At 38.3% G+C, this 26,875-nt stretch overlaps 1 protein-coding gene across 2 annotated transcripts in view; it reads left to right on the plus strand.

Moving 5' to 3' along the window:
* The window catches only part of SLC39A8 (solute carrier family 39 member 8), a 72,735-nt gene that overhangs the window by 28,532 nt on the left and 17,328 nt on the right, over positions 1-26,875 (plus strand). For both annotated transcript variants that reach the window (XM_073805564.1, XM_004318299.4), the window contains exons 4-6: positions 3,677-3,846; positions 6,765-6,887; positions 7,386-7,553. In XM_073805564.1, coding sequence (XP_073661665.1) covers positions 3,677-3,846; positions 6,765-6,887; positions 7,386-7,553 — 461 coding nt within the window. The remainder of the gene's footprint in view (positions 1-3,676; positions 3,847-6,764; positions 6,888-7,385; positions 7,554-26,875) is intronic.

Consider the following 26,875-nt stretch of genomic DNA (forward strand, 5'->3'; position numbering starts at 1 on the left):
TAGGTACATACCTGAGGGGGGATGAGAGCCCAGGGCTCCTGACTCCTGGTTTGCTGATCTTTCATTGTATAACAGTGAGACAAATGAACTAAAATTTACATGGTGTCTACTTACTAACTTAAAAAATATATATAATGGCATTTATTGAAGAGTTACTATATTACAGGGTCTGAATTAACTGGTTTTATTTCAATTCTTCTAAAAACTCTATGAAATAGGAGAATTACATTTGCTCAAACAGGTGAAGTTCTTAGAAGAATCTTAACACACTGTGGGCATTCAATAAATGTTCGCTATTGTTACTAATATTCCTTGAAAATGTATTAAAATTCTTCAGAGTTCACTAAGAAGCGGAGAGAAAGGATTTTCTCTGAAACAGATCATTAGAGGGAGTCCTATGTGTATATGGAGAGGTCCAGGGAGTATTCTTATACTAATTCATTCTTTGGTGCTCAGATTGAGTGGATGAATGAACCTTTTTTTCCTGAATAATGTGCTAACAGTGCAAGAAGGGGAAACTATGCTGTGTGCCTGGAGCATGATGGTTCCCACTCCCACAGTTCCCCAAGTGGTTCTGATGTGCACAATAATAGTAAGGAAGGTTAGAAATGTTGGACAAGCAAATGAGTTGGTATTTTTTTGACAGAGTTCTGGACTGCACCTTGAAAATATGGCATTCATTCATTGATCAAGATATGTGTGCTATTTGCTGGGCAACATTCTAGGCCCTGAGGAAGAATAAAACATAGCCCCTGTCCTTGAAAATCTTATAATTTGTATCATGTAGACGAATATATAAGTGATAAAATGATGGTAGCACACAAGAAATGGTAAGTGGTCCAAATACCTTCAAAGAACTATGGGAAACTTGATGAGCAAGGGATTGCTGCCTGGAAAATCCAGAAAAGTTTCATGGAGGAGGTCTTTGCATTGGCTTGGAGAGCCGTGTGTAAGTTCATCAGGCAATGAAGATAGAAAAGGTGTTTTCAGATAAAGAACCACAGTGCAAAGGTAATTCTATATTTGGAAAACGTTGTGTTTGCATAAAGGCCACGTTGATAAGGGGGTAAGTAACATTGGAGAGGTTGTGTGGCAGTCCGTTGATGAAGGGCAGCTGCAAATAGGGGCACGAGATGATCAGAACTGTGTTTTAGGATTATAAGATTGGTGTCCATGTCAAGTAGGGGGAGGAAGACCAGATAGAAAGCTGTCAGTGCACCAGATGAGAAGTGGGAGGTGATGGGATGGAGAACGTGGAGTGAGATATCTCAAGCAAAATTCATAGAGTTTGGTCACTAATTGTCTTTGGAATTGACTGTGGAGAGTGAGACATTGAGATCCTGATGTTTCTGCTATTTACGGAGACAGTGGACAAGGGTAGTGAAATAGGATTTCTCAGGGGAAGCTAATGAGTTTAATATGCGTGGTGGCTTTGCCTCTGTTTGGTACTCAAAAAGTTCTTTGCGTTTCGATTTTAATTTCCAACTTGTATATATCTTGTCTACCTAATTAGATTATAAATATTTGTTGAATGAATAAACACATGTAGGCTAGCGATGGGATAGAAGACTGTTTGTTTTAAGGGCAACTACACATAGATTATACCATGGAGGAAGAGGTGGGGTTGAGAACTTCTTCGAAGTGGAAATGCTAAGGGGAGTGGGTAGTATTGCTTTAGGTGATAAGGAAAGAAATGGGAATGAGGTGGACCTTTGTGAGTCCCGTGAGATGACTCTGGGGCATGGTTAGGGGCCTGGAACTGATAGGAAAGTATCTGCAGAAGATAAAGGCATGGTCGGTGCTGCGATGGTTCTTGTGGTAACATTGTAATGTGTATTATCTGTCCTTTTCATGTGGTACTCAGCACAAGCTACCTTGTTTTGCTTTGTGTATGTGTGTGCCCTCTAGCGTCCCCAAGCCAAAGGTCCAAGCTCCTTGTTGGCAGGAAGCACGGTTTGGTCTACAATCTAGGCTCCATAAATGTTTGCTAAGATGGCTTATTTGTAGTTAGAATCACAAGAATAATGGTGAGCAATCCTGTATTCATGAAGCACAATGTAAGATGTTCACAGTTTTGTTGAGTCTCTTGAGCTTTTTAAAAATTAGATTACCTCTAAGGGGTAATGAAACATATTGCTAATGAATGTGGGCCCTGGAGCCAGACTGGGTTCAAAATCTTGCATTCTATTCACATGACTTGGGCAGCTGATTTGAACTCCACGTACCTTGGTTTCCTCAACTGCATGAAGGAGGTAGTAGTAGTACTTGCTTCGCAGGGTTTTGTGAAGATCCAATGAATTAATACAGGTTAGTCACTTAGTATGGTGCCCGGCACATGGCAAACACTCTCCAAGCATTTGGTGTTACTACGTACTCCACTGACAGTGTCAATGAGGAAAGTGCCCCGACATTTAAAAATGTTTTGTGGGCATTTTAAAGAAGTGACAATGCAGAGGCAGCTTTCTAACCTTTCACACTGTCCTTAGTGCACAGTCAGTGAGGCTGCAGGCAAAGCCAACGTCACACAGTTCTGGGGGCAGTTTGTATCTCAGCCTGCACTGCCACCTGCCCCTGTACGGTTCACAGTCTGTTTCACTCGCATTCCCATGTTTTTGTTTTGTTTTGTTTTGTTTTGTTTTGTTTTGTTTTTGCGGTACGCGGGCCTCTCACTGCTGTGGCCTCTCCCGTTGCGGAGCACAGGCTCCGGACGCGCAGGCTCAGCGGCCATGGCTCACGGGCCCAGCCGCTCCGCGGCATGTGGGATCCTCCCGGACCGGGGCACGAACCCATGTCCCCTGCATCGGCAGGTGGACTCTCAACCATTGCGCCACCAGGGAAGCCCTCCCATGTTGTTTTTAAACCATCCCCTCTAGGATAACCGGGGAGATATTGACCTTAGGATGCCATCCCTTCATTTCATTTTAAGGAACATTTATTAAGCACCACCAGGGGGCCAGGCCCTAGGATGGAGACATGAAGAATGCTCCACGACCCTTTTCACCACTGTCTCCACCCTATGGGATATTGTTGCCTTTGTCCGAGCCTGGTAGGGTGAGTTGTGCAACATATCCACTCTCTGCTGCTGCCATGTGCTCCCTTCTTGAGTGCTCACTGCACTGGGGCTCCCTGGAGGCCCAGGCAGGGGGCTGAGGTGCTGTCTTCCCGGAGGAGGTGCTGTCCACAGGGCCTGCAGACAAATGATTATGATGAGCTCAGTGTCAGCAACTATGGTCATCTTGAAGCTAACAACCCCACCCATCTGCTTGCCCTCGTCACCCCATACCTTCTCCCCGAAACCCACACTGCCTCTGTTAGTCCCCTGAAAGGCCTAGTTTTAAACTGGGCTTTGAGCCACAGATGCAGCTAGGTAGCTCGGAGCCTGTGGGCCTCGGGTGATCACTCTGCTAGATGTTCTTCAAATTCCCTGCAAGCTATAAAAGTCTGTAATCCCATAATGATGACTTAGGACTGAGGAAAGCATAGGCAGTGTTACTATTAATATTTATATTCTCAGTAATTTTCTATGTAATTTTCAGTGAGAAGTTTTCGTTGTTTTAAAGACGATACCTGTTTCAAGCTTTTAAAGGTGAAATGTGTTTCAGACTTAATGTACAGTAAGATGTCATTTGGCTCCTATGCTCTAATTAACTTCTACTCTTTTCCCTCTGATCCACAGTTTGGGGATATGGCTTCCTGTCAGTGACAGTTATTAATCTGGCATCTCTCCTCGGACTGATTTTGACTCCGTTGATAAAGAAATCTTACTTCCCTAAGATTTTGACCTATTTTGTGGGGCTGGCTATTGGGACTCTATTTTCAAATGCAATTTTCCAACTTATACCAGAGGTAAGGAGGTTGGCTGTTCGTTTCTGTGAATAATTGGTTCTTTGAAATGTTTCAGCACTTTGTACATTTTAAGCCTCCATAATTCTTGCAGCATTTTATGGTCTGGTTTATAGTGTTTTGGATAAGAGAAAGCTGAATCACAGCAAATGAAGAAACTTGTCCCAAGCTGCAGGGGAAGTCAGCGTCAGAGAGAAAATTAATATTCTGGGAGGCCAGGCACCAGGACGTGCTCAGACAGCTCTGGGACACCTCGGAAGGCCTTACAACTCTATTCTGTCTCACATTTGGCAAATTTAATTTTTCTACACTCTTTTTATTATTTACTTATTTATTTCTGAAGTGCACGCAGTGTCAAATTTACTAAGATATACAACAGAATTCCTCCATGGATCAGTTCGGTGCTTTGTGACCACCTAGAGGGGTGGGATAGGGAGGGTGGGAAGGCAACGCAAGAGGGAGGGGATATGGGGATATATGTATATGTATAGCTGATTCACTTTGTGATAAAGCAGAAACTAACCATTGTAAAGCAATTATTCTCCAATAAAGATGTTAAAAAAAATTCCTCCATATATTTACTACAGCTAAAGAAGACTAGAGGGTAAATTAGAACATGGTTGACAAACCTTTTCATTCTTTTTGATTGTGGATAAAAATCAATCGAGGGCCGATAAATAAACAGCAGCTTATTTTTTCCTTTGGTAAAATGTATTATTGATCTGCCATTGACTACAGTGTGCTATTCAGTTTGTCAGCACAGGATATATATATGTTTTATTTCAAATCTATAGTGTGGCCATATAAGGAAGAGAGATGGAGTGAGGAGAATAAGTGAGAGGAAAAGAGACAGGAAGGAGAAAGAGATATTAACAGGAGGGAGTCACAAAGGGCAACTAGAGAAACACATATACACGTGGACAGTATCTCCCCATTCATGCACACACAAAGATGGAGGGGCAAGCTCTGAACAAAAGGAAAACATACAGTATCACCTTCAGCTCATAAGTTTTAGAAAATTATTAACTAAAGCTCCTTTTAGTTTTCGCAGCTATATATGAAAGTGGGGCTGTAACTTCTTAAAGTCATAGTTTTTTTTATTATTATTATATCTAGAAAGGACCTAGGAGAACATCTACTTCAAAGCCTCAATTGTAGAGATGAAAAAACTAAAATCCAAGGGGATTAAATGACTTGATTACAGCCTTATAATCAGCTAGTAACAAAGCTAGGATGACAAAACAGATTTTCTGATTTTAAAAATTATATGTAATATATTTGATATAGTATTATATATATTAACTCACCTGATTTGTGGTGAGTCAAATTAAATGAAACAAACTGACATGGTATGTGGACTGAGGATTGTACATTTATGATTTTGATGTTTCCTGTTTTATTGAAAATGTAATAATACATTAAAATGTCTATTAGGAAAATAAGAAACTTCTTCAACAGCACTTATAGAGGTTCTTTTGCCTTTCTGTGATAATTAGGGAATTATGGATGTGAGCAGAGAATTATGTAAACACTAGAGAATCTATCTTTTTAATAATACCCCCAATTTACATAGTTATTTCTTTTTTAAAATTTTTTTAAAAAATTTATTTACTTTTTATTTTTGGCTGTGTTGGGTCTTGGCTGCGGTGCATGGGCTTTCTCTAGTTGCAGCGAGCGGGGGCTACTCTTCATTGCGGTGCACGGGCTTCTCATTGCGGTGGCTTCTCTTGTTGCGGAGCGCGGTCTCTAGGTGCGCGGGCTTCAGTAGTTGTGGCACGTGGGCTCTAGAGTACAGGCTCAGTAGTTGTGGTGCATGGGCTTAGTTGCTCCGCAGCGTGTGGGATCTTCCCTGACCAGGGCTCAAACCCGTGTCCCCTGCATTGGCAGGCGGATTCTTAACCACTGAGCCACCAGGGAAGTATGATAGTTATTTCTTTTGTGGCAAAATTATTTCCCCTTTGCTATTTTATTTTATAACCACCGTGTTAGTTATATAGAGTAGGTATTTTTATGCCATTTTTGCACTGTGTAAATAGGTCCGGAGAGGTCACTGAAAAGAAGATGTGGCATGAGGTCTCCCCAGAGACAGATGTAGAACAAGAACCCAGGCATTTTCTATTCTAGACTGCTGTTCACAGGGGACATTGACAATGTGTGGAATGGTATAAAGCTGTGGCTTTTCACATGTTATGCTCCCCTGCTATTTTACTTATTTTAAGTTTGTATTTCTTGTCTGCCTAGAACATCATGACTCTATAATTTCAAGCTCCAGCTCTTGTCCTGTGTCCTTTAAACAATGAATTATTTCATTCTCATCATTTGTGAGTGTGTGTGTATGTGTGTGTGTGTGAGTGCCTGGTACCTTATATCTTTTCTTCCTTATTCTGGGGCTCAGTCCTCGATTTATTTATCTCTTTAGGACTTACTAGGACCCTCTAAGTTCAAGGGGCTCTCTCTTGGGAAAACAGTAATCCAAGTGACCTACCATATTTGCTTTAAAAAGTTGACTCTGGAAATTATGGGCAAATATATTACTTTTAGAAAAAGTGGATAATCAATGTCTCATTTGTCTTAATTACCCATGTCTAATATTATCTTATAAATATAGGAATCAGTGCTGCTTTTTTATTGATAAAAGTTTACTTTCTCAAGGCAAGTATCGCTGAAGGTGTTATAGCTAGGAAACTATAAGGTACTCTGGGGGTTTTATTTAATAGGACTTCCTCTGGTTATAAGACTTCAGTGCTATCTCTTACAGTTTGATTACTCAGATTTCAGAGTTTTTGTTTTATGATTTTGGCAGGTAAATCCCCAATATTAACTGGATGTGAAGGATGGACTTAGGACTGTGGTGAAAATTATTTACTGAATCAAATTAAATTACTTGGTCTTACCTGAATTGCCTTCTTTTCCTCCCTTAGGCATTTGGATTCAATCCCAAAATTGACAACTATGTTGAGAAGGCAGTTGCCGTGTTTGGTGGATTTTACATACTTTTCTTTTTTGAAAGAACGCTTAAGATGTTATTGAAGACGTATGGTCAGGTAAATGGACTTTATTTAAAATGTTTGATGTTTTACCCACTAAAGCTACTTTATATAGGCAAATAAAGGCAGGAATTTTATTCTTACAATTATGTGAACAGTTCAGTTATTAGACTTGTGAATGTGAGGAGAGAAAGAAAAAGATCAATATATTGATAAGTATAAGAGGAACACTTGATTCTTATTGTAGAATTTGGAGTAAATACTAACAATTTAATGTCCAATAACAGATGCACATAATTTGTATTCCATTCATATCCATCAACATAAGAAGGTATATGCACCCTAACATGAAAAAACAAAAACAGGAGAATCTAATAAATGAAGATACATTTAAAGGAAGAGAAATTTTATAAATCTAAAAAGATTATACTACATACGGAATAGATATAAAATTTTTCTCTTATAAATAAAAACCATTACATTCTCTATTTTCTTACCTGTATGAGCCATCTTTGTTTCTTCTTATAACCTTTTCCTCCCTTATTTTTCTTGTAGGATGGTCATACCCACTTTGGAAATGATGACTTTGGTTCTTCTCGAGAAAAAACTCATCAACCTAAAACGTTACCTGCCATCAATGGTGTGACATGTTATGCAAATCCAGCTGTCACAGAGCCTAATGGACACATCCATTTTGATAACGTCAGTGTGGTATCCCTACAGGTATTGTAATTCTCTTTACTGCGTCCTTCTATGTGAAGACTGCTGTGCATGCAGCCAGTCAGTATTTTGCACATTTAATTGTATCAGACTTATTCCTGCATGTGTGGGATAAGTGGAATGTAAGTTTGTTTCTTTGTCCACTTTCCCTCTGTCAGTTTACTGCAAATATGCGAGTTTAGCAATAAATTGTAGGCTGCTGGGTTGGAGGCTTTAGTATTCTCTAAGATTGTTTAACTATGTAAGAATTACTAAGATTTATACAATGATATGTTGCAAAATTAATTTAGAGCATTTCTCTTATTTTGCAATTCTTTCGAGATACAAAACCAAAGAATCCCTTTGGGTGATTTTGAAACTGAAAGAAGACTTGTAAGCTATTAAAATTGTGTTCATTAATTAATTGATTTAGAATTTTCATTCCCATTTTCTAAATAATGTTAATAGGTATTATTTCTTGAGCAAGTATTATATGCCAGATAATAAGCCAGCACTTATTTTATCTCATTTACTTTTTTTTTTTTTTTTTTTTTGTGGTACGCGGGCCTCTCACTGTTGTGGCCTCTCCCGTTGCGGAGCACAGGCTCCGGACGCACAGGCCCAGCGGCCATGGCTCACGGGCCCAGCCGCTCAGCGGCATGTGGGATCTTCCCGGACCGGGGCACGAACCCGCGTCCCCTGCATCGGCAGGCGGACTCTCAACCACTGCGCCACCAGGGAAGCCCTCATTTACTTTTTATAACAACTATTAAAAGTAGGGATTCTTTTCTACATATTAGAACTACATATTAGAACTATTAGAACTAAAAGTAGGGATTATTTTCTTTGTATTAGAATTATTTGGAAATCAAACCCAAATTATGTATGCAAAAATGAGAAGTTATTGGAAAGATAGTGGCTATCTAATGGGATAACCAAGCTATAGGAAGATCAACAACCCTGGAACCATTAGAATTATTAGGACTCCCACTCCCTTCTCCTCTCTGCATCTTAGAGTCATTCTCTTTTTTCACTGTGGACGGGCTCCTTCATAAACGGGAAACATAGCCACTAGCAACTCCTGGGATTTATGTTTTATAATTTCGGCTACTAGAAGGAAACTGACCTGCCTCCTTAAGTCCTAAATCCAAAATTTCTGGCGAGTGTCTCCTTGGTCCAGCTTGAATTAGATGTCCACTTCTAGACTAATCTAAGTGCTTAGAGGGTTGGGCGCTTTGTATGGCCCCAAGGGAATATGGATGCGGTAGAAGAGTGGTCATTAAAAGGGAGACTGGGATGCTAGTGTCATGGGTGTCCACACACGTCTCATTTGACAGATTAAGAAAGTGGAACTTTGGATGCCAAATAACCTCTCCAGGGTCTCTCAGCTCATAAATGACAGATCCAAAAGCTATAAAGTTAAATACAATATAAAAGATGATAATTAAAAATAAAATCAGAAGGAAGTCAGCTAAGAAACAAAAGCAGAGAAAAGATATTTGGAAGAGGTTATTAACGCAAATGATCTGAGTTTCCTTCTGGAAAGAAAATATGATTGGTCCTATACTTCTTCCCACCCGATTAAGGAAAATCTCAGGAGGGATTGAAAAGGCAGTTTTATGTGAGCACTAAGCTAAGAGAGGAAATTATTTCATGCAATATAATGAATGATGCTTTTAGGCAAGACTTTGCAAAGAATAAGTAAATGTTCAAATAGATAATTTCCTTTAATAATTACAGCTAACCTTTATTAAATGTTCAAGGACTATGCCTAGAACTTTAGATGAGTGATCTCATTTGATTCTCATAGTAGCCTAGGAGACAAGCACTCTTATAATTAGGAGATTGTGGCTTAGAGAGGTTAAATAAACCCAAGGACACACATCTCCTAATGACGAAGCTTCTATCAGGACTGAGGCCATCTGATGCGGAAGCTTGCACTTGCCTTGCTGGATTGCCTTCATTATGTCACTGCTCTGCTAGGATCAAGATGATAACATTAACTCTTAATAAATATTAAGTTTTGTAGAGGGAAGAAGATAATTTTGGCCCATGGTCAGTGCTTTCTGAGAACAAATAAAATTGATCTGCTCAGAAGTTTGACTTTAGTTTTAAAGTTTTAGGACTCCTGGTTTCTGATTCACAGTGGCCAGAAGACATGTTTGCTGTAAACACAAACACCGTGGCAAAGATGGGGTCCTAGACGTGATCCTGTTTTACATAATTTAGAAATATCAATCAAATGGCCCTTCTTTCTCTGCTTCTGGTAGTAATGCTAATATACAGGCTTTCATTCATTTATTTAATAAACATTTATTGAGTACTTGCTCACTGTCCTAGGCACTGGGGATTCAGAAGCAAACAAATTCTTGTGAAGCTTATAGTTTATTCAGCAGAAAGAGATAATATAGAAAAGAGTAAAACAAGAAAATATCAGGTAGCATTAACTATTTTGATGAAAATAAAACATGGTGATGTGGCAGTGACATGTGGAGGCTTCTTTGATCTATCAAGAACGGTCCCTTAAGAGGTCAGCGGAGAATTGGATAATGAGAGAGAAGAACCAGCCATGAAAATATCTGGGAAAATAATGTTCCAAAAGCTTTGAGAATAATCAGATGGGTCCCATACAAGGGAACTGGAAGCTGAATGGCGTTGGATTTCCTGACATCAATGCTGGAGACCAGTGGCACAGTACCTTCAATATTCTGAACAGAGGCAACTGTGGAATTGTAAACCTGGGTAAACTACCAGTCTAGTGAGAGAGCAGAATGAAGCTAGGAGTCTTGAAATCTACTTCTAGGAATGAGAAGTCCACCTGAAGTAGAGAAGGTGTGTGCCAGGATGACAGCCATGACCAGGCCTTGATGAGCCACATAAAAAGTCCTGATGCTAATTTCCTCTGGGGACTATTTTCTGGCCGTTTTGGTTGTAGGTATAATCTCTAGTGAAGAGAGATTTAAACAAATTGAGCAACGCACTGTTGTTTTCAGTTTTCTCTTCACATCGCATTAAAAACAACGGAAAGAAGAGACATTTAAGAAATGCTATCAGGGTCCAGATATTGCTTTAAGAGACAATAGGTAGAGAAATATGAGTGATATTGATTTTAATACTAAAATTAGAATATTTTCTAGTATTTTATATGATGAGAATATATTTAACCTGGGTGACCCCATTACAATGATTGAACATGACGTGTAAAATTCATGGTTTGTTTCGAAGCCCAAGCATTGCCCCGAGAATTTTGTTGACGATTCCTGTTTTTACTGTTTTGACACAGTGAAGTTTTTCCAAATTGAAGATAATAAGAAACCATCTAAGAGTGAGTTAAGAAAAGTAGTTTAATTTGACATTGCTATCAAAAGAACACAAATTATATGACAATCTGGATTAAAACAACATGATTCTTGGTTTTTCTGGAATATAGGAAGAACAAAAGAAATGTTATAGAATAATTAAAATGCATGACTTAGGGATGTCTTTATCAATATTCATCCCGACAATTTTGGTTCATCACCGAATACTCAGAAATGCAATAATGTTTAAGTTGAGTTGCCTTTGGTATTTTGTCTATATTCACTCATATAAAAACTATAGTTTTGGGGCTTCCCTGGTGGCGCAGTGGTTGAGAGTCCACCTGCAGATGCAGGGGACACGGGTTCGTGCCCCGGTCCGGGAAGATCGGGCATGTAGGAGCATTCATGTTCTGGGGGGAAGGTAGCAGTGATAGAGGCATAATAAGGAAGCAGTTATGAGGGACAGACTGGAGCTCAGGATTCCATTTCTCCAGTTATCCCCGTTATTGCCTCTAAGTAATGTTTCACATCTCACCCTGTGACACTTGCTGTGTTCCTTTCTCTCTCTGACTACTACGCAAACACAGGGAAAAGTCATTGCGGTAACTCTGCAGCCGGGTGGGTCTTTTCCCCCTGAGTCTACAGCTTCAGAAAGACTGTGTTTAATAGACGTTGATTCCTCAGGAATGTCAGGTACTTCGGGGAGTTTTAGCTCTTCAAGGCCACTAGAGGGCCCATCTAGCTCATTCCTCCAGTAATACAAAATCAGTGTCTTTTTCTAAATGAAACCTCCTGTGCTTTCATTTAAGAATGAATGTTATTAAATATGAAGTGATATGAGCCACTTATTCTTCCTAATAGAAGAACAATTAATATCAGCCATTTTTAGAAACTGACTATTGTGAATTTTATGTTTAAAATCGAGGTGCAATGAAGTGGAATTTAACTGCGAAGTGTGGTGATGTTATTACTTTGTCAATAACTGAAAGGAAGTGATGCTCTACAAATATAAAGATAACATCTTTGAGGTGCTTGGGGTATCCATGAGAGTCCAAGAGATTTTAAAAAGACTTCATTCATTCAAGTATTTATTGAGTACCTAATATGCACTTGGCATTATTCTAAGTACTGAGAATTCATCAGTGGGGTGGAACAAACTTTCTGCCCTTCCATAGCATAACTGAAGTATTGTATAATATACCAAAATATTATACACAAAAGTGGAAAGCATCCTTTTTTCAAGTCCCAAAAAACCAAATCAGAAGCTCTGTGTATATGTATGGGGCTGGCCTACTGCTCTTTTCTCTTGCGTGATGGGTTTTTCTCCATTCTTGCCCAGAGGTGGGAAGGATGGTGCCCATATTGGGAAGGAGGGTGGGAGAGGAAGGGGTTGAAGCACTGTGAATATCTGACTTGATACCCTTGTCTTCAGTGCTTTGTGTCTTTGAATCGAGGGCCTCTTCTGGTTCAGTTTCCCCAGTGGGTAAATCTCTAGTCATCATTTGGAGTGGCTGCCTTGCTGAATTGGTTTGGGAGCAATAATCTGGGGGTTTTATTGCTCCCTGAATAAATGTACAACTGATTTCCTTTTTCTAGTTCCGCTCTTTCTCTCGGAGGCAGTTGCCGCCTCCATTCTCTAAACTTTTCTGATGTTTTGGGCCCTGCATTACTTCGTTTCTTTTGACTTTCTTCCTCTGTGGAGTCAGAACTCATCCTCCTCTTTTCATCCTCCAAAATAAATATCTCAGCGCTCTCGTCTTCGGTTCTTTCTGTCCTTGTGACTTATGTCATTTTTAGTCTTTAATTTTAGGAAGTCTCAGGAGGGACTAGAGGAAAATATGTATGTCTAGTGTGCCATGTTTCACCAAAGACCTATTCACTACTTTAAATCATATAGTTATTTTTTTAAATACATCTCTATTGGAGTATAATTGCTTCACAATACTGTGTTAGTTTCTGTTGTACAACGAAGTGAGTCAGCCATTTGCATACATATATCCCCATATCCCCTCCCTCTTGCGCCTCCCTCCCACCCTCCCTATCCCACCCCTCTAGGTCATCACAAAGCACCGAGCTGATCTCCCTGTGCTGTGCGGCTGCTCCCCACTAGCTACCTGTTTTACATTTGGTAGTTTTTGAATATCACAAGATTTAAAAACAGAAGTCAGTTACTTCCTTTTATGGGGTTATACTAACAATTAGTTAAAATTGAAAACGATATCTGTAATAAATTATATAAGAAGTGGTTTTCATTGGTCCTGATTGACAGATGCTTACAAAAAAGCTGGTTGAGTTAGAGGCAAACACTGCCCTACACAATCATGAGGAGGAATTCTGAGTACACCTTGGTTGTTGGTGGCATTTGTTTTCTCACTGGATCCATCTCCATGCTTCCTTGCACCCCACAGACTATTTTATCAAGCTGCAGTCTGTGTGTTTTGAAAGTCATAAAAATTTGTACTTGAATCTGCTCTGAGTTTAGCCCACGCTTTACTAAGTCCACTTTTATTCATTTTTAGTGAACACCTTTTCACATTTTCAAGAATAACTGTTCCAAAAAATTTTTCATTACTCCACAAAATTCTCACTACAACCTTTTCTTCCTTTAAGGAGGAGACTGCAAAGATTATTTGGAATCTCTGTGAACTTTGCTGTCTCACCCCATCTGTTACTTCCTGAAAAGTGCTCTGTGCATCTGCTCTCTACCTTCCCTTTTGTGTCAGAACTTGTATCCTTTCTCTTCTTTTAAGGCCAGTTCCTCCACATGGGCTCATCTTTCCCATGGCCTCTTCCTGTTTCACTTATCTCTCCTGAATCTTTCCTTCTCCCCGTGTCTACAAACATTGAAAGTCTGTTCTTCCTTAAACTATTCTTTTTTCCTGACTCTGCTGCTCCCTAAGATTTCTCAAATCTTCTCCTTCTCTACACTGTCCAACTCCTTGAAACATCAGCTAATACTGAAATAAGAATATGTGTCAGACATTGTCTTAAATGCTTTACATATATTAACTCATTTACTGCTCAAAGTAACAACTGTATGAAGTGAGTACAGTAACTATCTCCATCTTAAGGATGTGAAACTGATACACAGAGAAGTTGAGTAACTTAGCCAAGGTCACATGGGTACCAAGTTAGGATTTAAGCCCAGGCTTCCTGGCTCCTGGGATGGTTAACCATTACCCTGACTACACTGCCTATTATTTCCATTTGTTGACTAGTTTTTATGTGCTCCCTGCTCTTATTCATCATCTCCTGAAATGTTTGTTGTAATTCAGAAATTCACTACCTATTCTCTGAAATTTCTCTCTGGAATGATACAAGTGATTTTTCTAGGCAGCAGGCTGTATTCTTAACACTCATTCTCATCCTTTCTGAGGCATTCCTGTAGTTTAGCACACATCTGAGTACCTATTATTGGCTAAATGCTAGGAATATAAAGGCAGATTTTTTACTGGAACTTACTTCCTCCCTTTTGGAATTACTCATTAGATAGTTTTTGTGACACGATGCTATTTTTCTCCTGCCATTTTAGCTACCATTTTCTTGGTGCTTTCTCAGAAGCTCCTTTTCTTGGCAGGACAGCTGGGAGGAGGGAGCAAGGGTTTTGGAGTTACATGGGGCCAATGTTAACGTCTCGGCAATAAAATACGTTGCATGATTTGGGGAAAGTTAGTTAACATCTCTGAGTCTTTGTTCACTCATCTGTAAAATGAGGAGCAAAAATCCTTAAATTAATAAGTTTTTGTGAAAATTATTTACTATAGGCCAACTATGTAACAATGTGTCTGACATTATATGTGCACAATCAATGTATATTTCCCTCCCGCTTCCATTCACCAAATTTTTTTCTTCGCTTTCCTACATTTTTAATCATAGTGATCTCATCAGATCCTATCGCTTCACTTTTCATTCCTGTGGGATTAACTTTTAAATCTATGTGCATAATTATTTGCAGATCATCATTTAGAAGAGGGCTTCTTATACTAAGCCATAAAGGCTTTTGTATTGATTTGTATTTTTTTCAGTGGGATAGAGTACCACAATGAAAGGATAAAAACATATAGAATTCCATGCTTTCTCATCTTTATTATTTACCCTTTAAAACATTTGAGTGCCTTTTCTAGAAATTAAAGTTTGATTTTTAAAACTTGAAGGCTGTTTGGTAGTAAAGAAAACTTTCCGAATGCAAATGCCTGCAAGGTTGCCACTGACTTCTGTCAGACTAAGAGAACTTGAAACATTTACTCACCCTGGAATAAAACTTTAAAGCCCAACGTAACTTGCCACTGGAATGATATTATCAGTTTTTGCATTGCAGATTCTCTATCCGAGTTGTTCAGCTACACACTCATCCATCCAGTTGTATCTGTCATACTCTGACACATTCAGTTCATTTGAAAGGACATGAAAGTAATGGCACCTTAATTATGCAGGGAGGATATTTGATTGTCGTGTTATTGAAATAATTGGGCTGCATAAAATCTTTTAAAATTGAGTTAAAAGTTGTAGTTAGTGCTGTTAACTTTTTAAATCTGGATACAGACATTTTATACAGATAAATTCTAAAGATGAAAAATTTAGTGATACAAAATGTAAAAATGATAATTTGAAAGATGAGATAGAGCACCAGTGAATCAAGTCACGTGACTAGAGATGGTACCTGCAATCTAAATTAAATCAGAACTAAAGTGGAGAGGTTCGGAATGTCAACCAGAGCAACTTGCCAGAAAGGGGAGCTATCCATTAAGTACCACGTTTGCTCTTCCAGATAAGACCATGTCCCAAATACGTAAATTTGGGGCTTCCCTGGTGGCACAGTGGTTGAGAATCTGCCTGTCAATGCAGGGGACACGGGTTCGAGCCCTGGTCTGGGAGGATCCCACGTGCCGCGGAGCAACTAGGCCCGTGAGCCACAATTACTGAGCTTGCGCGTCTGGAGCCTGTGCTCCGCAACAAGACAGGCCGCGATAGTGAGAGGCCCGCGCACTGCGATGAAGAGTGGCCCCCACTTGCCGCAACTAGAGAAAGCCCTCGCACAGAAACGAAGACCCAACACAGCCAAAAATAAATAAATTAATTAATTTTAAAAAAAAAGCACCAAATACGTAAATTTGGCAGAAACATTTTAGTTGATACCAAGTGTAAGGAAGGATTTAGGGTTATCTGTTGTTCCTTAAATTAGCCAGTCATTTGGCCAGCTAAGACATCCCTGTTTTCACACAGGGAGGCTGGTAGCATCACCATTGACACAGCAAATTCATAGAGAAAGAGTCTGTACTACCGACTCTTAGGTCAGCTGGGAGAATCGAATAAGGTAATGTACAGTACGTGAAAGTGCTTTGAAATGTACCCAAATCTGTACTATTTAATCTATTTGAAGGACAAACAGTTGCTTAAGGGTCTCAGTCAGGGACTGCTATGATATCCAAATGAAAAGGGAATATTTTAGTTACTCATAAACATTTATACGGTTAATACTTTTTGTAGAGTTTATAATTTTAACCATTTGTATGCAAACATAATTAAAATGTTATGAAATTTTGAGTTCTGGGTATAACTTTTAGAGTTTTAGGGTTTTCTTTTGCCTTTGTAAATGGACCACACACACAATTTAATTTCTGTTAAATAATGAATATCTTAAAGTAAAAAAAAGAAAGAAAAGGCATTCAAAAGTGAGACATTCCCAGAGAAGTCTTCTCAACCTCCCTAGAAATTGCCAGAGAAATCCTGACTGGTTTCTGTCCCACATACTGTTTGCCAAAGAATCATTAAAAATTCACTCAAAAAGAGTACTACTCATAGTGGACAGAAACCTTTTATGACTTATCAGGATAAGATGCCAAAAACTGCTTGGTTTCCAACTTGATTTACAAAATGCAGAGTGAGAGAGAAAACAGAAGATCTGTTTGATGTTGGTGGGAAAAAAAGAAAGACATATTTGATAAGAGATCCAGATAGTATTGGCCTGTCTTGGCAAGAGTTGGTCTTCTGGGATGGAAAGACCGAAAATGAGTGCATGAGCCTGTGTTTCAGAAAAAATTATAGTGTGATTAACAGAAATGAAGCAGTTGGAAAGAGAACTCTGGAAGAAGGAGGGGAGGAGGAAAGATGATTACTTCTTCTCTAAATGAAAACATTTTTATGGAGGCAAAACATACGTATGGAAAAGTGCACAGAAAAGAAAATAATTTATTGTTGTATACTATGGATGCCTTAAGGCACTCGTGTTTAACTGTCTCACAGAAACTCTGTGAGAAAGGTTGGGGTACATAGCTAGACTTGTAAGAAATGGGTCATACAGTACACACATATGTAATTTTATTGAAGAACAACAAGTTGCTCTCTAAACTGTTATGCTTATTTACACTCTCAGCAGCAGCACAATTCACATTTTCTCCACCTCTTTAGCAATTGTTGGAAATTTTAGACTTCAAAAAATCTATTGCTTATTTAATGAATTTGGAACGGTATCTTTCTGTGATTAACCTTTGTATGTTTCTGATTACTAGTGAAGTTGAGCATCTCTTCATATGCTTATTGGCCATTTTACTTTTGTGTTTCCTGTTCATCTATGTCACAGATTTTTAGTTGAGTTGCTTATCTTTTTTCTTATTGATTTGTATGAAAGAAAATGTATTCTGAGTCTTGTTAAAATGGCAAGGAAGACTTTATTCAAGATTATAGAGATAGGGGTCAACTCTATTACAGTAGAGTAGAGAGATGGGGCTCAACTCGGAATATAGCAAAGACAGCTGAGGATTTATGGCTAACAAGCAGAGTGAGGGTGTCAGTGGATAGAGAATTACTAAGAGGAGACATCAAGAGTAAGAGGGATCCTTGTTAAACCAACTTGACAGCATTCTTGCTAAAGGCAGGCCAAGATGATCAGATATCAAGAATATGGGGATTCTTACTAAATTGACTTAGCAGGATTCTTGCTACAACTGGACTCTGGAAGGAGGGGCAAAGAAGCCCATGAATGAGGTCTAGTTGAGAACAGGGCTCAGAGGATCCTGACTAAAGTTTAGTCAAGGATAATCTTTGTCATTTGTAGGAGTTTTGTATATATTCTGGGTGCTAATCTTCATTGATTAAATGGATTACAAATATATTCTCAAAGTCTCTGACTTCTCTTTTCACTTTGTTTATATTTTATTTTTTTAAAGTTTTAATTTTAATGTAGTCAAACATATCAATACTTTTATTCAAGCTTTCTACTTTCTGTATTTTGCTTAAGATAGCTTCCCTTTGCCAAAGTAAAGAAGATATTCTTCTGTATTTTTTTCCAAAAGGTTTAATATTCCATGTGGAATTTATTTTTGTATATAAAAAAAGAGGGTGAGCTGTGACGGGGCGAGAGAGAGTCATGGACATATACACACTAACAAACGTAGTAAGGTAGATAGCTAGTGGGAAGCAGCCGCATGGCACAGGGATATTGGCTCGGTGCTCTGTGACAGCCTGGAGGGGTGGGATAGGGAGGGTGGGAGGGAGGGAGACGCAAGAGGGAGGAGATATGGGAACATATGTATATGTATAACTGATTCACTTTGTTATAGAGCAGAAACTAACACACCATTGTAAAGTAATTATACCCCAATAAAGATGTTAAAAAAAAAAATAAAAAAAAAAATAAATAAAAAGAGACACTTTTTGCTTTCTGTATAGATAAGCAGTTAGCCTAGCTTCTTTTATTGAATAGATCATCTTATCTCTGCCATATGTCAAGTTTCTATATATCAATGTGTTTATACTAGACTTTTTATTGTCTTTCATTTGTCTAAAAAATTTCTGCCTTATGACCACAGTACCTTAATTATTATAATTTGTAGTGAACATAGAATGCCCCAAGACAAGGCTCTTCACCTTGTTGTTTTCACTGAAAGTTATCTTTGTTCTTCCCTATCAATATTTTGGGGATTTTTATTGACATTGCATTGAACCTAGAGATCAGTTGAGGGGCAGCTAACATCTTATATGAGATTTCAGATTTTCTTTGTTTTGTAATTTTCTATAAAAATGTCTTTAGAGTGTTCTGTTAGATTTATTCCTAATTACTTTGTAGCTCTGCAAGTATTATACAAGGTGTTGTTTCCTATTCCATTTTCTAATTAGTTATTATATAGTAGTACATTGAATTCAGTATATTGGTTTTAAACCTGCAGTATTGCTGAACTCTCCTGCAATTCTTTGTATTTTATTTATTTACTCTTTTAGATTTTCTGTGTAGATGTCAATGAGCAAAGAAGCAAATTTTTTCTTCTTTTACAATTGTTACAACTCTTTTTTTCTTATTACAATGGCAAGGATTCACAGGATAATGCTGAGTAGAAGTAGTGATAGCTGGTGTTTCATCTTGTTTCTGACTTTGATGGGTACACTTCTAAGTTCAGTAGGTTGCTGGCTTTAGTTTTTTTTTTTTTTTCAATAGATACCATTAATTAGATCAAGAAACTTCTCTCATATTCAGAATTTACTAAGAGTTTTTCTCAGTGTTGAACTTTATTGGAATTTTTTTCTTTTTCTGTACTATAAAGTATGGATAATCTATACTTAATTTTTTTATTTTAATTTTTTTATTTTATAAATTTTAATTAAAAACTTAAAAAAAATGTTTGTTATTTAAAAATTTTAGAAATCCAGGAGGAAAAATGTATCTCTGTTAAGAATCTGCAATGCTTCTCTCTTTCTGAGAAGAATGGTTTTTTTTTACTTTTACAATTGAGGACTCTCAAAGCAGAGTGAAAGACTAAATGAATAAATAAGAATATTTTCTGGCAAAAATTGTGTCATTTCCAAACTACAGTATTATTCAGTAGGTGTTAATTGATTAGTAACATGAAAGTTAGAGCAACTTTGTTTTGTCAGAAGAACTTGAGTCAAAATAATGCCATTTGCAGCAACATGGATGGACCTAGAGATTATCATACTAAGTGAAGTAAGTCAGACCGAGAAGGACAAATATCATATATCACTTATATGTGGAATCTAAAAAATGATACAAATGAACTTATTTACAAAACAGAAATAGACTCAGAAACACAGAAAACAAACTTATGGTTGCTAAAGGGGAGGGAAGGGAAAGGGATAAATTGGGAGTTTGGATTAACAGGCACAAACTACTATATATAAAATAGATAAACAACAAGGACCTACTGTATAGCATAGGGAACTATATTCAATATCTTGTAATAACCTATAATGGAAGCGACTTTGTAAAAGAATATACATATATGTTTACACACACATATTATCTGAATCACTTTGCTGTACACCTGAAACTAACACATCATTGTAAATCAACTATACTTTACCACTACTCAGGTTACTTTACTTTTCTAAAACTATTTCTTTTTATCTTTAAATTGGCAAAAGTCTCTACCAATCAGGATTATTACAAACAAAATGAAATATTTTAAAAGTAATGAAAACATACAGCTATGAAGTAAATATTAAATCTTACTACAACCACGTCCATACTACCAAACATGACCATCTTCCTGAGAAGTTATGGGGATTAAGTGAGAGCAGCAGTAGCCAACCTTGTGTGTGGCCTCAAAGCCACAACGTTCTCTATTTCAGTGGCAGAATATTGATTGGGCAGCTCTTGATTTCGAGTAGGGAGCCTGGTACAAAGTTGTGGGCTCATATGTCAGGTTTATAAGCACAAGTCAACTGGAAGGAGGAAAGCATTTTATGCAGTGGGTTTTCTGTGAAAATATGGTGGGGTACATTTTGAAGGTTCAAAAATAGATGGATTACTTCAGTGCAGGAGCAATTTATAGTCAAGAGTTATATTAATGAAGGTTTCCAAAAGAGTTGAGAACAGGGTTTTCATGGAAGTTTGCAGAGAATAAAACCAAATAGCAAGTTTGAATAAAGGATAAGGAAGGCAGTTGACTTTTGAGGTTGATTTGCTTTCCCTTTAGACCAAAACTTCTCAGCGTCGAAGTTCATTAGAAGACACTTTGGTGCACAAAATCCCATGCAGTGGGCAATGCTGTCCTCAGGGACATTGGAGAGGAATGTAGAAGAGAATGGCCAGGGGCTGGGGTGGGATGGAGTGGTGCTATGTTTCCAGCAGTAAAGAGAAGAAACCTCATAGACCTTCAGTATACTGCAGACTCTCCTTGATAATATGTCTTTGTTTGCATTGCCCCAGCACAGAGTAATGATTGAGAATAATGAATCAGCTTCCGTAATAATAAGTTTATCTGAAGATGGAGAACTGCTGTGTGTGGGGGGCGGGGGGAGAGAAAAATTTGGAAGAATTTTCAAGAAAGTAGAGATTGGAGGTTCTGCCCTGACAGCTGAAACTATGGCCAGGAGGAGAGGTCTGGAGGGTATTTAGAATGGTGCTGTGTGTACTAAGTAGTCTTTCCTTGGTGTTTTCAAAAAGTTCTTAGTAAAGAATTTATAAATTTTCAATGCTTCTGAAGTCAGATATAGCTACTTCTTAGGGATTACTTTGCTACAGTAGGCTATAAGGAGAGGAAATGCCAGATTTAATAAATAGATGCAGAAAAAGACTAGAGAAGTGAATTATTTCAAGGAGTTTGTCATCAAAGGGAAGAAGAATGAGGAAGAACAGCAGTTCAGGGGAGGATGACGATTCAGGAATTCGTTAATCTAAAGGAGATTGCAGACAGAGAGGAAAGGCTGGAGTGGACAGCCAGAGGTTGGGGAAGCAGAGAACAATGGAAGTCCTGGCAAGAAGGTCTGATGCAGCAAATTCTTAGAGAAGAAACTAAAAGAGAATTAGGACACGAGTGGAACTGCTGATCTTCAAAAGGAGAAGGGATTTTATGCTAAGATCTAGCGGAAGGTGGAGAATGTGTTTGTGGGCGGAGGGGTGTGTGTGTGTCAGATGCCTCCATCTCAGGCAGGTGGGAAGTAGCAGTAAGGAGCATGGGGTTGGCGAAGAGAGGAAAAGCTTGGAATAGGTTCTCTGTTAATGTAGTTAAGAGGGGATTAGAGATGATAACAGATTGCTGGGTAGAAAGGCAGATTTCTCAACCCTGAGCCTGTGTCCTTACTTTCAGGGGTGGAAATGTTGACCTTTACATCCTGGACTCACAAACTCAAGCAATACTCTGCATAGGTGCAAGGCGGAGACGGTGATACTCCACCTGGGGAGACTCCCACACTGTTGCAGACCCCGAGAACAGCATGCCTGCAACCTTTGGAGGGTTCTGGGAACCAGGGGGTCACATACGAAAGTAGCCTGCTCCTGTGTATGAAGTTCCAAAAATATCATTTTGCGCTCTGCCTCCTGAAAGCTGTCCCCGCACAGATTTTCTTTTCTCTGGTCTGTGAGCCATAGTCAGTGTCAGGTAGAACAATTCATCAATAAGCATGTTAGATTTCTGTTACCTGTCACTCCTGCATAATTAACAGCAATAATTGTGATGGTGGTAGTTAGTGGTGTGATGTTGGTGGTGTAGATCTTGTGCAGGGAATATACTCAGTACTAGACAGATGTTATTCATGTACAACCTCGATTGGTAGGTGTGATTATCTCCATTTCACAGATGAGGAAACTGAATTTCAGAGAGGTTAGGATTTTTTTGAAATTAGATCTGTCAAACTCAAAGTTCTTTTACCAAAGCCATGTTGCTTTCTGATGTGCATGTTTCTCATCAGTTAAAATGACTACTTTTTAAAAACAATTTTTTTGTTGAATGAAAGGTTCTTTAAATTCTATAGTGCTTTTTAATTTTCAAAAGTTTCACACAGATGTCTTCATATAATCCCATAATAACCCTTTTTTTGGTCTCTTACCCCTATTATATTGCCCCTCCACCCATTCCCTCTCCCCACTGGTAACCGCTAGTTTGTTCTCTGTATCTGTGAGTCTGCTTCTTTTTTGTTATTTTCACTAGTTTGTTGTGTATTTTAGATTTCACATATAAGTGATCTCATACAGCATTTGTCTTTCTCTGTCTGACTTATTTCACTTAGCATAATGCCTTCCAAATCCTTCCATGTTGCTGCAAATGGCAAAATTTCATTATTTTTTATGGCTGAGTAGTATTCCATCATGTGTATGTATGTATGTATGTATGTATGTATGTATCTGTCTATCATCTATCTCACATATTCTTTATCCATTCATCTGTTGATAGACATTTAGGTTGCTTCCATGTCTTGGCTGTTGTAAATAGTGCTGCTATGAACATTGTGGTACATTTACCTTTTTGAATTAGTGTTTTTTGACTACTTTTAATGAACAAATATAAATACATTTTTTGTGGGAAAAAATTCTGTCCACTTATTAAGAATCTACCATGTACTTGGAATTCCTTAAAGGTAGGTATATCCATGTAAAAATAGTTATAGTGTGGTGTGATGAGTACTCTAGTAGATGTATACACAAGTTGCTGTGCTGAGAAAGATGTGGCACATGTTGGAGTGGGAAGTGATGCAGATGAAGTGGTCCCAGATGCTTTCCTGAGAAGATGATGCTTGTACCAATTGTGAAGGATAGGTGTGAGACTGCTAAGTAAATAAGATAGGATGAAATAGGTGCGGAGGGTACTACCAATTATTGTTTGTAAGCATTTGGCCATTTCTAATTTTTAAAAATTTAAGCAAGTACCCCTGTAGAACAGGTCTTAAGAATCCCCCTTAGGAAGCTGTTTGATGAAATGCATGAACTTTTGCAACAGAAGAATGTACAGACCCACCAATTATTACATCCAATTTAAAGTGTGTACACCCCTACAACTGAAACACCCTTACAACCTCCCAGCTAATCGTCTCTGATATAGAGAGATACTTGATAAAAGAAAATAAATGCCCAGGGGTGGGAGTAGAGAGCACTGTAGTAGGTGCCTTACAGCTATTATGTTTAATTCCTACAGAAGTCCTGGGAAATAGGTATTAAGTCTATTTACAGATTTAATTAAGACTCAGTTAAGTTAAAAAACTCACACAGGTTCACACAGATAATAAATGGCAAAGTTATGATGAGATCCCCTCCTGGGGTCTTGAGTTCCAAACCCATGTTCCTTCCGTATATAGGCATGACACGACCTTCCTAACGGGAACGTTGCTCTAATCGGTTCTGATTTCTAACCATGAACTTACAAATGAACTTTTGCAGTGCAACTTGAGGATTGCCTGCAGAGTGAAACCTCATTAAATTTGACTCTGCTAACCTGTCATAGTTAATAATGTATGATTTGTTATACATTTTGCTTGTAGACTGGGCCGTAGAGTACTTTGGCATCCTCTATAAAAATTGCTTTTGAAATAATTTGTTAGGAAGATGCACCTAAAGTTTTCAAGTTATCTCAAGAAACACCAAGTTGTTATTTGTAACTGAGATGCTACATTAATCTTATCCATACAACGTGGCAGGTTTTCTGAAGGCCCTCTACCACACCCCGTGCTTGCTGTGGAAGCTATTTGTGAGTGTGAATTCTGGAAAGCTATAAAAGTGTATTTATCTAAACATGTTCTATACTAAATTGCTTTCACTAAACAGGCAGGACTTATCCCTATTTAAAATTAGTGAGGTTTTACTCAATTAGGCTTGATGTCAAGTTAATTTTTCCCCCATTAGTATAATGAAGAATTGCTGTGTTGCTTTGTTGTGCATATGCTGATTGATAAAAAAAATTGAGGATGAATGCCAATACATTTTTCTTTTGAAAAATGAGGAAAAAAATTACGAGGTTCAAGTAAATTATTCCGGGCATCAGAAAGAGTTGCTTAATTTTATTATGCAAACTAGCATAAGCAATGGAAAAATGTAAATATATATTCTATTGCTGGTGTCCCTTTAACGTCAGCTTTTTCAGGCTTTTTTAAAGGTTGAATTATAAAAGATGTCCATGTCATAAACACTGGGCTTGCCAAAATTGGTCTCTTTTTAAAAAAAATTTTGCTGTTTGCTCATTTGAAAATATTTATGTGGTGCTATATTTTTTACATGCTGCATCTTGCAGTTTGGGAATACTGGATCAAGACCCGGTGAGTAATTTTTACTCAGTGGATTGCATGATGGAAAATTTGCCAAAGCATGAGATGTTTTATTGTAATAAGTAAAATTCATGTCCCAAGGAGAGGCTATTGGGGAGGCAGAATTTATTCTATATTCTAGTATTCCATATTATATTTATTCTATATATTTCAAAAATAAGAATCCTAAATTAGAAAGATCACAAAGCTAAAGTATCTTGCAAATGAAGTGTGGTCTTGCCAAGATTTTTTCTGAGTTTAACACTACTACACTCTGTAGTAGAGCATTAGCAGATTGTCACACACACACATACACACACACACACACACACACACACACACACACACACACACACAGATGTTTATCTGCCTATATATTCCTATCTATTCAGTTTTATGTCTGAGGTAAATGTCCAGATCACACAAAACACTTTTATAACTAGAAATACTTCACTGATTATCTTAGTGAATAGAAAATAATTGAAGGTGTTTAAAGACCAAATTAGGTGTTCAGTCTTAATAAATTACCATCAGGTTGCAGTCAGATCATTGATTGGGTGGTGGAATTTGATTTTACCGTGTGCTTGCTTTTTAGATAGGGGATTTCAGTCCCTTTTTGAGGATCTCAGTGCAATTAAGTTAATGACTCTTCATTTTTGTTAATTAAGTGGTGACTTTCTCAAACTGTCTTTAACTTTGTTCACCGTGTTGATCAGTGGCCCAATTTATTCAGATCTATTGTATGTTTGAGTTCTTATCAGTGAAAAGGAGAAACCTCAATGTGTGAGCCCCCATTTCTTTTTTTTTTTTTTTTTTTGTGGTACGCGGGCCTCTCACTGTTGTGGCCTCTCCCGTTGCGGAGCACAGGCTCTGGACGCGCAGGCTCAGCAGCCATGGCTCACGGGCCCAGCCGCTCCGCGGCATGTGGGATCTTCCTGGACCGGGGCACGAACCCGTGTCCCCTGCATCGGCAGGCGGACTCTCAACCACCGCGCCACCAGGGAAAACCCCCCCATTTCTTTTTAAAGTGGTTCTTTTTGCTTCTTATTTCTGATATCAGGTATCAGAGCATTAAAAGTAAAAAAAAGAACAAACTTTATTGAATCTTCTTCTACTGAGGATATCAAATTGCTTAATGAGCATGACTTTATTAAACCTTTATAGCAACTCAGTGAAGGCAGATTAAAGAAAAAAATTCAATGGCCGAGAAAGCACCAATAAAGATCACCTTTGAAGTTTCAGTAAACCATGCAGGTCTCTGGTTTGATGCTTTCTAGTTTATCTACTTTTATCACTAGGTTATAAAATACATATCAGAAAAACTGAAGTGAGGGATCATCAATAGTTTTCTAGGCTGCAAAACAAACAAATCTAGAGATTGTTTTACATTTGGAAAGTAAAATTTCAAAGATCCTTTACTGGGAGGGCATCATTTTGCAGAAAATTTCTCTGGATTCTTTGTAGTTTTTCTGACTTGGACCAAAATTTCAGTCAGGCAACTTATATATTAAAACAATAAAGGCAATCTTAAACCGAGCCTTCTTTTGTGGTAACATTTCACATTCTGAATGACATCCTGGTCTGTAGGTCAAATCAGTAAAGCTGTATTAATGGGCAGGAGTATGGTATTTAGTTTTTCATTCTGTCGCTCATTCACTTGTCATGTATCCTGTGATCACATGCCTAATGCCAGTCTCTGTTCCACCCCCTGGAGATATTGTGGCACATTAGACAGAAAATGTCTCTGATCTCTGGCACTGTTTTTGTTCCAGTGGGTACATAGCCCAACATTATAGGGTTACAGACGCTGTGCAGGGAATTGAAATGTGGTGATGTCTGGGCAGCTCGTTTGGGTGGTCAGGAACGTATTTAAGCTAAAATCTGAACTGTAGGAAGCAGCTCTCTATGCAAAGATCAGGGAGAAGACGGTCATGGCTGTGGAAACAGCCAGCACAAAGTCTCCAGGGTGGGAAAGAGTTTGGTGGGTTTTAGGAATTGAAAGAAGTCAGAGTAGCCAAGGCACAAGGGATGCTGGCATGAAATGACATTGGAGAAAATTTTAGATGGAACTCCTTCAAAGTA

The sequence above is a fragment of the Tursiops truncatus genome, chromosome 5 (genome assembly GCF_011762595.2).
Source record: "Tursiops truncatus isolate mTurTru1 chromosome 5, mTurTru1.mat.Y, whole genome shotgun sequence".
NCBI lineage: Eukaryota > Metazoa > Chordata > Mammalia > Artiodactyla > Delphinidae > Tursiops > Tursiops truncatus.